Here is a 10,584-nt window from a genome sequence, read left to right as displayed (position 1 = left end):
TTAACAGGAATTATTAACCATCACACACACGAGGACTCCTGTCTGTGTGAGAGCCCCGACCTGAGCATAAACCTGTCTGTGTGTGGACCCCCAACCTGATTATACACCTGTCTGTGTGTGGACCCCCACCTGATTATACACCTGTCTGTGTGTGGACCCCCACCTGATAATAAACCTGTCTGTGTGTGGACCCCCACCTGATTATACACCTGTCTGTGTGAGAGCCCCGACCTGATTATACACCTGTCTGTGTGTGGACCCCCACCTGATTATACACCTGTCTGTGTGTGGACCCCCACCTGATTATACACCTGTCTGTGTGAGAGCCCCGACCTGATTATACACCTGTCTGTGTGTGGACCCCCACCTGATTATACACCTGTCTGTGTGTGGACACCCCCCCCCCACCCCACCTGATTATACACCTGTCTGTGTGAGAGCCCCGACCTGATTATACACCTGTCTGTGTGTGGACCCCCACCTGATTATACACCTGTCTGTGTGTGGACACCCCCCCCCCCCCCACCCCACCTGATTATACACCTGTCTGTGTGAGAGCCCCGACCTGATTATACACCTGTCTGTGTGTGGACCCCCGACCTGATTATACACCTGTCTGTGTGTGGACACCCCCCCCCCCCCACCCCACCTGATTATACACCTGTCTGTGTGAGGGCCCCCACCTGATTATACACCTGTCTGTGTGTGGACACCCGACCTGATTATACACCTGTCTGTGTGTGGACACCCCCCCCCCCACCCCACCTGATTATACACCTGTCTGTGTGTGGACACCCCCCCCCCCCACCCCACCTGATTATACACCTGTCTGTGTGTGGACCCCCACCTGATTATACACCTGTCTGTGTGTGGACACCCCCCCCCCCCACCCCACCTGATTATACACCTGTCTGTGTGAGAGCCCCGACCTGATTATACACCTGTCTGTGTGTGGACACCCCCCCCCCCCCCACCCCACCTGATTATACACCTGTCTGTGTGAGAGCCCCGACCTGATTATACACCTGTCTGTGTGTGGACCCCCGACCTGATTATACACCTGTCTGTGTGTGGACACCCCCCCCCCCACCCCACCTGATTATACACCTGTCTGTGTGTGGACACCCCCCCCCCCCACCCCACCTGATTATACACCTGTCTGTGTGAGGGCCCCGACCTGATTATAAACCATTCTGTGTGTGGACCCCAAACTGATAATAAACCTGTCTGTGTGTGGACCCCCACCTGATTACAGCCCAGACCTATAAAACTGGTCTGGCAGAAGACAAACAGAGTCATAGAACCACATGCACCCAGTATAAACAGTAAAACAAGCAGTATAACAAGTACGTTACTTAACATAACCAGTAACAACTGATAACTAGATATTCTTCAGCTAACGTATAGGTAAGACACCCAGTATAACCATTAATTATAACTACCTGTACAACTTCAGACTCACCTGTATAGCTGCTGCTGCTCAGCTGTAGGTTTGAATGTTTCACATTAATGGTAAATGGCCTGTATTTATATAGCGCTTTACTAGTCCCTAAGGACCCCAAAGCGCTTTACATATCCAGTCACCCACCCATTCACACACACATTCACACACTGGTGATGGCAGCTACATTGTAACCACAGCCACCCTGGGGCGCACTGACAGAGGCGAGGCTGCCGGACACTGGCGCCACCGGGCCCTCTGACCACCACCAGTAGGCAACGGGTGAAGTGTCTTGCCCAAGGACACAACGACCGAGACTGTCTAAGCCGGGGCTCGAACCGGCAACCTTCCAATTACAAGGCGAACTACTAACTCTTGAGCCACGATCGCTTGCATTGATGAAATGTGGCATTTACTTTGAAAAAAAAGGCACTTCCTGCAGATTGCGTCCAATAACCCAGTGAGAGCAGTTTGACACATGCAACCTTTTATTGCATCTTGTTTACAACTTTACAAGAAGAAGAATTTCCTGTTTGCATCATTTTAAAGACATAAAAACATGTGAGAAGCAAACTTCCAGGTAAAACACAGGTGTACCTGTGGTTGTCGTGGAGACGCTGTCACAGCATAACACTGTTTCCAATCAAAACTGAGCACACCACCTGTTACAGCTGCTATGTTAGCAGTGTCCATCTGCTTGCAGCCTCTGTGGCAAGCTAAGCTAACACATCTCTGCTTCAGGTGTGTGGAGGGGTGGAGCCTCAATGCCAGGTGAGTCTTCAAGAGGACAGTGCATTCACGTGCAGCAGTAAAGTCTGTAAATCTCGGTGACATCACTCCTTAAGCTACGAGCTGATTAGTTATTGGCTGATTGTGGAATGACAGCTGATTGGAGGACGCAAATTATAGCATTTAATGTCACTGATCCAAACCAGGTATCCATGGAAACGGGCAGTGTTCAGACCAGATCAATACATTTCTTATAAATATAAACTCTTTACTTAAATAATTATTGATTATTAATCATCTGTATCCATGTGACGATCCAGGCCCGCCCACAGACTCTCAGCCAATCACAGCGCAGGATACTCAGTGTCAGCAGCTCTTCAGCGTTGTGCTGCAGAGAGAGAGAGAGAGAGTATTGATTAGGATCACCTACTCAGACAGGGCAGCTCCCCTGTGATGTTAAGCAGGTGTTACACATCTGTGCTGATTGGCAACCAGCATGGACACGCCCGCCAAACGCTTTTAGCAGCGGTATCACATTCTCAGGTGATCAGGTGAGTGCCTGACACAGGAGATCATCAGCCTCACTGACCTGTGATACTTGCTACTGATTAACTATTCGGACAGAAGGCACTCGTTTTTGACTTCCTGTTAATAAACCTGGATTCACAAACACGAAGTGACCTCATCGTTATGACCATTTTCACTTATTGCATGGATCAATATGTTAATGATCAGTGATTGGCTGAGTGGCACGTTAACGACATGTAGTGACTGAGAGTCACCTGCAGGTGGCGCCTCCTCGTTGTGGCGAGTCAGGCACAAAATGACAAATTTATTCCAGCAGAGCTGATCTCTGAGTAAAGTCACATCTGGATCTCGTGTTTTAGTCACAATAGCACAGAAAACACGTCCGAGGTGTAAAGTGAGGACATTTTAATAGAACTGTGGAGGCAGGACAGTCCGTGCGTCCCCGCTAACATCAGCCTGTGAGCCGAGGACAGCGGCTGGTCTGGTCTGAGGGTTCCAGCTGCTCAGCAGGCCTGATGCTGCAGCTGGACTCTTTGGATAGATGCAGTCGGCAGGTTAGCATCGTCCTGCTGTTTTTATTGTGAATAAAATATGAGTCCATGAGACTCTATTTAACTGACATTTTACTCAGAGAACTCTGGTTCTACATAAAAAAAACCAGTCCCGGTGTGTCTGTGGGAACCAGTTTTTACTGGTTAACCAGCTCTGGGCTTTAGATAATAGATAATAATGCAAATCATGTGATCAAACTGAGACAGGTGAGCTGAAACCTGCAGAGTCAGAGGACGTGGACACAGATGAAGAGTGACCCTACCTATGTTTTCTTTCAATCAAGAATAATGATTCAAATCAATAACAGTTATTAATCTCTGATAACAGCTAACACTAGCAACACACATCAGCTTGAGTAGCGGTTGTAGTTTTTGACAGGATCAGAAATAAGACCATCAGAGGGACGGCTCCGAGTGAGAGAAGCTGATGGTCTGAGCATGTGCAGAGGAGGGAGGGTGGAGGATGAAGGTGGAGCTGCAGGCAGGAGGAGGAGCTCAGAGGAGGATCATGGATGCAGTGAAGAAGGACATGCAGAGCGGCGGTGTGACAGAGGAGGTGGATGAGCCTCTTATCCTGTGAACTAAAGGAATTAACCACCACCACCTGACCAGCGAACCGACCAATCAGCCAGAGGCAGATTAGAAAACGAGAGGCAAATGTGGGCAGAGTCTAGGGGCACCTGAAGGACGAAGAATAATGAGGAGGAGATCAAAGAATCAGCTGATTAGTTTACCATAGTGTAGCCGGACCCACCTCTCCAGCATTTAGCCTGAGCCTGGCCTGTCACTCTGCTTATTGATCAGTGATTTCGTCTGTTGATTGGTTGATTTATCAGTTTATTGATTGGAGTATCTGCTGTGGTCCCAAAGCTGACCCTGACCACACAGGTGTGTTTTTAAATGTGACTGTGGTTTTTCAACCTGCTGGCACCGTCTGTGGTGATGATGCGATACTGTTGGTTGTCATGGTGAAGCTAGGGGTCTGTGTTCTACCCTGGTCTGTGAGGGGTGGGTGCTGACTGACAGAAGACTGACACACTGTGACCCCTGACCTCTCCGGGAGCAGCGAGCGTCACAGATTTATCAGAACAGCGCCCTCTCACGGGGTCAAAGGTGGACGTGGCTTCAGTGACATCACCTGGCGGTCTCTGAAGTCCTGTCAGAGGCGTGCTCAGTGTCACCATCTTCATTTTTAAAACTGAACGGATGTGACACTGCTCGCTGATTGGCTAATGATTCGTCAATTACATTGTCTTAAAAGGCTGAAGGAAAGCAACTGGACTATTATTAATAATTTGTTACTATTATTAGCATCAATACTAATATTAAGATGATAGTGGATGAACAACCTGCCTAAGGGACCAGCCCCAGAGCTTTACACGCTTAAAGAAGTCCAGTCTCCTCCTTTGACGCTCTTACACCAACAGGAACCCGCCCAGCCACACGCCATCCACATCGTTAGCCAATGAGCTTTCCACAGATAATCCTTTTTAAACATAGTGATACTAACCCCCATAAACTGAGCCGGCAAGAGTTCACAGAGGTCAGAAAGCTGTTTACCCCCAGATGTAACGTCCTTAGCTGTTTCCAGGTCCAACCTCCGCTGCAGGTCCCAAAGTCAAACGAACACAGCAGCATCACTGAGAGTTACAAACTGTCTAAATTCTTTCCTCTGTAATAAAATCATCAGCATTGCTGCTTTACCAGGTGTAACAGTTAAGTTTAACGTCCATGAAAACAGAATGTATTAAATTTAACAGAGTTAGAAGTTAGCAGGAAGTTAGCTCGCTAGTTTCCACATAAACATAAAAAATAAAACGTACAGCTCTGCTATCACTTCCAACATAAATGAAGACAGAAAACTAAACAGCAGTGACGTTTGTAGGGTCACTGAAGTTGGGCTAGCTGGTATATAATGATGTGCTACGTGATCGCTAGCTACACAGCTATGTTAGCATGATAAACACAGTGAAACTGGAGGATGAGCGCTAACTTTTTTCCACTCAATGGGTCAGGAACAAATGCAATCGCATGGCAGGATGCTGTAAACAGACCAAACTTCAGTCAGGAGAACTGAGATAATCCATCCACAATACGAGGTTAGTCATTCATATACTGCTGCATGGGCTGCAGTTACATCAGAGGGGTTTAAACGGAGCTTTAGAATGAACAGCGGTAATAAAAATCGAGAGAGGCCGACAGTGATCACTGACTGTTTTTAGGGGCTTGTTCAGATTAAACAGAACAAAATACAAAGCACATTAAAAACACAACAGGCTTAATAAACGCAGAGGAGTTTGGACCCGGAGTTCATACATCACCACGTAAAGACCGGATAAGTGATGACGTATGAACCATGAATCGTTTTGTAACCATGGCTGTCACCATCAGGTGGGCTCCAGAAGAAACGCGGGTTGAAGAACTTCGTCGCTGACGTTGTTTTTCAGTGGCGGAGCTCAGTGATTGGATGCTACAGGTAACTGTGCCGACCTCTCAAACACTGACCCAGACCAGAACCAGGACGCCGATCAGCTTTATCTACACTGAGTCTGACTGATAACAGCTGATGGTAATAACACGTGAGGACGCTGTGTTCACCTGCTGCTACCTGCTTCACCAGCCGGGCTGGTCCAGCCTCAGGTTTGATCTAGAGGCACCTGCGACGAAGCTAACGGACCTGAGCGGCACACTCACTGGAACAAGGGCGTTTAGGATATCAGTCCTGGATTTTTGTTTCAGGGTCTGCGGGATCTGTGAACTAAAGGAATTAACCACCACCACCTGACCGGCGAACGGACCAATCAGCCACAAGAGGCAAATGTGGGAGCAGCTGTGGAGACCCGTTTACCAAACATCTGTTTGCAGGTGAGAAAGTCCAAGGTCTCCGCCAGAGAAACACCACAGAAGAAGAGTGGAAATGATGAGGCGAAGGTCAGAGAAGTTTGAGCGTTTATTCAGATTCAAACAGGAAGCAACACATGTACACACTGTTCCCGTTATTTTGTCCAGCAGGACTCTCTGATCTGCAAACAGACGGTAAACAGTCTGACAGCAGAGAACCTTCATCACCATCATCACCATCATCATCATCATCATCAGAGAGCGTTGGGCCGCCCGAGCAGCCCGGGGCCTCGAACGCACCGTCCTGACAGCGGCTCAGCACGGCCACGTCTGGGGCCCCGGGCTGTGGGTTGGACCTCACTTTGTTCACAGTTTATTCAATTCTGTACGGAAACGAAGTTTCTAGAAAAAAAAACAAGTTTTCAGTCTATTTTATCAACAGGAAGTGACATCACACCGCCAGCCACTCAGATCAGTCAATCACTACGAGGAACTTAATTAGTGTTTATTAATACTGTGACATCATCGCTCTGTCAGCCAACCATCAGGCTAAATTATCTACATAACATTTCCCACGGTGCGGAAAACTGAAACGCCGCCAGTGACTGAAGATAGCCCCGCCCCTGACAGATCCCCCTCCCCCCATAAATGTGAAACACACTCATCATTGTCCATCAGTCATTTTTAGCTCCTCCCACCTCCTCTGAAAGGGCGGGGCCTGTCTGAAAGGGGTGGGCAGTGAGGATGGGGCGAGTGGGCGGCGGCCGATGCTACGTCTCAAACTGGGTAAGCAGCGCCCGCACCTCCGGTGTGAGCTGCTTGGCAGCGCTGGCGGCCTCAGCGATGGCGCGGCGGTACGGGCCCTTCCGCTTCCTGTCGAAACGCGACTGGAACGTCTCCAGGAAGGGCGACAGCTGTGCGAGCGGCAGGAAGGACGTGGTGGGCGAGCCGAACCACGACACACGCGCCTCCTGCTGCACCGCCAGCCCCGTATCGCCACGCCGCGACACCGTAATGCCGAGCACGCGCGCCGGCCACCACGGGAAGCCGTAGATCTTCGCCCACACAATATCGCCGACGCACACGGTGCGGCCGTCCGGGAGCGGACATTTTGAAACGGCCTTGGAGAAGACGGAGGATGACGATGACGAGGAGGAGGAGGAAGACGACGTGGAAGACTTACGGCGCCTCTTCAGGTCGTTGCCCTCCTCCCCAACGCCACACTGCACTTCCTCACCATTAGCTCTGAGGGGAGGGCCAGTTGGCGGAGAGGAGGGTGGGCACCGTGGAGCTGAGGAGGGGGAGTTATGGGAGGGAGAAGAGGAAGAGGGAGGATCTCCGGGTGGGGGGAGTTCAAAATTGTCTGTGGAGCTACACTCTGAGGGGGTGGAGTCTAGAGAAGAGGAGGAGGGAGGACCTCCTACTCTCCCCTCAGACGCTGCCTGCATCTCCGCGGCAACGCTTCCCATACAGGATGGCGTTGGGGGAGGAGCAGTTACTTGAAGTGGGGGCGTGGCTGTGGATGGGTTGGGTGTTGAGGCGGGGCTTAGTTCTGGTTTGGGAGGTGATGAGCGAGCGCTGAGTTTGGGCGGGGACGAGGAGGAGGAGGAGCTCTGTGCCTGGCTGTCGTCGGTACGATACCTTTGGGGTTTGAGGCGCATTCTGGGTGGAAGCGGCGTGCTGGCGGCAGCGCTGAGGTGCTGCAGGCGCCGGGTGAAGTGGACCTTCTGGTTGTGGTTCTGCAGGGTGGCGGCTCGGGTCACAGCCTTGGGGCGGTCCTGGTCCTGGTCTTTGTGCCGGCGCGGCGGCGGCGTTTGCGAGCTCCTCACCAACGTCTTGAGCACCTGCCGCGCCTTGGAGCGGTCAGCTGACCCTTTGGTCAGAACCTTCTTAGAGTTCAGCTTCAGGCGCATGCGGCTCGAGGTCGCCGAGGATGAGGATGAGGCCACTCCCCTCAAAACGCGGCGGGAAGAGGATTGTGACGAAGATGACACACGTATCCCTGATGACGAGCGCCGGTCGGCAGCCGGGGGCCGTCCTTTGTCGTCACTCCTCAGACGCTTGACCTCAGCAGAGATCGGTCCTTCTGCTACCTTCCGCCGCCGCGAAGTCTCGTCGCCCCTCAGGTCCACCGGCCCCCGCCGTGTCTCCCGGTGCCCGCCTGACGCCACCACCCCTTTGCATTTGTCGCAGAGTACCTGTCGGGGGCGGAGCTTGATGGCGTTCATGATGGAAGTGGGCTCTTCGCAGCGGTAGCGCCTCTTTGGCCGTTTAATCTTGCGCGGCGGCGGCTGAGGTAAGGCCTGGTTGTAGGTGTCCCTGATGAACAAAGGAGGTGGGTACGGTGCCCCCTCCTGAAACAGCGGTGGCGGTTTAGAGGTGCAGTCCTGAGGAGGGGGCGGAGCAGCGTTCTCTTCCTTTTTGATGGCCGGAAAGTCGTTGCTAACCGGCAGTGGCTGCTGGAGAGACGTGGGAGGTCGACTCCGGTCGTCCCGGCGTGGGAACACGGTGATGGGAATCCCGTACGGACCGAACCTGGAAGCAAACATGGCGAGCATGAGACTCTGATGCAGCCAGCGCATCACATATGGAAAACACCCGGCAGTAATCGGTCACATGTGTAATTACTGCTCGTACACATGCAGTACTGTGCAAAAGTCGTGAGTCACCCTCATTTCCTCATATTCAGACCCCGCCCCCCCAGTGTTGAGTAAGAATAAACAAACAGTAACTGACAACAATGATTTTTAAGTAATGATGCAGACAAATCTCTGCAGCACAACGCTCAGCAAAACGCAACGAAAAGTGATTCAAGACTTTTGCACAACGAAAACAACACTGTATGTGTTTATACATAAGAAACCACTGTGAAAACACCACTGTGTAACTGTGTATCTGTGGCTATGAAGGTTATGGGTGGGTGATTATGCATCAGTACTCACTACACGGATGAAAAAGTGATGTCAGAGGTCTGTGTTTTATCACCTGGTGACCTGTCTTAGTCTCCCCCCCCCCCCCCCCCCCCAACTGAGCAGCAGAGCGCTGTAAAGACACTCTCATTCTTGCTTCTGTCCTATATCCATCACCAACCAGGTCAAAGGTCAGCAGGTAATGATGCTCAGGTGTGTCTGGCTAACACTGCAGCCTAATCAATCCCCGCAGCCGTTTAACGAGGAGCAGGACGCTCCTGCAGGGCTGTTTACCTGACCAATAACCTGTTCATACAGGTGAGCTGGACACATTTAAATCCTTAAAACAATGACAAATAGAAATACTAATCATTTTTGATTGTTTCTAAACTACCTCATAGTTCAGGATCAATCACTAATCAATCACATCCATCCTCTGCTGCTAATAAAGTTTCACCTTTTTGAAACGTCCATCAGGACCCCGGAGAACACCTTCTCTCCCAGCCGGAAAGACACCACCAGCGCGTCATCGATGACGTGGTCCAGGCAGACACGAACCTCGGACCCGAGACTGAGGTCCAGCACAGAGTCAGCTACGACTCGATCCTCGGCGGCAGGCTCGGTCAGCAGCCGCCGTTTCGGTGAGCGGCAGGGCGGGGAAGAATCCCTCGGGCCTCGGGCAGCCAGCTCCTCGGGCCCCGCTGGGTCCGGGTCCGGACCGTCCGCCGTCTCGTCCAGCACAGTGTCCGTCGCGGGCCTCCGCTCCGCCTGCTCCAGGCTCGTGTAACCCCGGCCCGCGGTCTCGGCTCGGTCCGTGGTCTCGTTGGTGGTGGGTTCGGCAGGTTCGGCCAGAGACAGGCCGGCCTCGGTGACGGGCGGCGCGGCCGGGAATGAGTGCAAGAACACGGCTGAGGGCTGCGGGTCCGGGCCGCGGTACGCCTCCTGCGCAGACACGTCTCCGCCGCCCTCCGGGTCCGCGGGCAGTCCGGGGGAGAAGCGGTCCGCGTTGACCCGCTCCGGCGGCCCGGAGCCGCTAGCTTCGTCGCTCTCCGGATGCGCGTTTCCCGCCGCGGGCTCCAGCTCCGGCCTGACATGGCGGCCCTCCGCGTCCCCTCCGTCCTCCGCCCGCATCGCGCCTAGGTCCAATGCCGGCCCGGTCTCCTGCGGTCCCTCGCACTCCGATCGGGCTCCCGGGAGACCCGGTCCCGCCGGGCCCTGCGCTGGCGGGCCCTCGTCGGTCGCTGTTGTTGTCGGAACCGCCGCAGCTCCTGGCTCTGCAGCCACGGCCGCCATTTTCTTCCGCTGTGCTGCCGAGCGGAGCGGAGCCCCTCCCTCCCGCAACACAGGCCAACGGCGCAGGCGCACCGCCATTCGCCGACACCCCTGTCAATCAAATGGGACGGGGCAAAACTTCGTCTCTGATTGGCTGATTATGTCAGAGCGTGGTAAGGCTGTCAGAGGCCGCCAGGGGGCGTGTATCTTTGACGAAACAAAAACATGAGGAATAACCAACGCAGAGCGGATCGATGTGTGACCACAGAGGCAGAAAAAGGAGCAGAGACAGCATCACGGAGGTGTCAGTAAT

The 10,584-nt window shown here is 52.8% G+C and overlaps 1 protein-coding gene across 1 annotated transcript; it reads right to left on the bottom strand.

Annotated features, from left to right (window-relative positions):
• Positions 1–6,181: 6,181 nt before the first annotated feature.
• On the bottom strand, positions 6,182–10,385 carry pwwp2a (PWWP domain containing 2A). The gene is made up of 2 exons (XM_086307977.1): positions 9,457–10,385; positions 6,182–8,625 (listed from the first exon to the last, which is right to left on the bottom strand). The coding sequence occupies exons 1-2, from the start codon at positions 10,368–10,370 to the stop codon at positions 6,861–6,863; spliced, it is 2,679 nt and encodes an 892-aa protein (XP_086164103.1). The 5' UTR covers positions 10,371–10,385; the 3' UTR covers positions 6,182–6,860.
• Positions 10,386–10,584: the final 199 nt, after the last annotated feature.

This window comes from Aulonocara sp. 'chitande type north' Nkhata Bay, linkage group LG10 (genome assembly GCF_057382095.1).
Source record: "Aulonocara sp. 'chitande type north' Nkhata Bay isolate Kocher_YH1m ecotype deep benthic linkage group LG10, A_spYH_male_GT1.1, whole genome shotgun sequence".
Classification (NCBI taxonomy): domain Eukaryota; kingdom Metazoa; phylum Chordata; class Actinopteri; order Cichliformes; family Cichlidae; genus Aulonocara; species Aulonocara sp. 'chitande type north' Nkhata Bay.
This window is presented reverse-complemented; position numbering and strand designations above follow the sequence as displayed.

Bases quoted from the DNA above. Each gene is read 5' to 3' on its own strand.
- pwwp2a (XM_086307977.1), bottom strand. From the start codon at position 10,370: ATGGCGGTGCGCCTGCGCCGTTGGCCTGTGTTGCGGGAGGGAGGGGCT. The intron at 8,626-9,456 runs GTGAAACTTTAT...GTTTGCTTCCAG, and splicing joins CTGATGGACGTTTCAAAAAG to GTTCGGTCCGTACGGGATTC.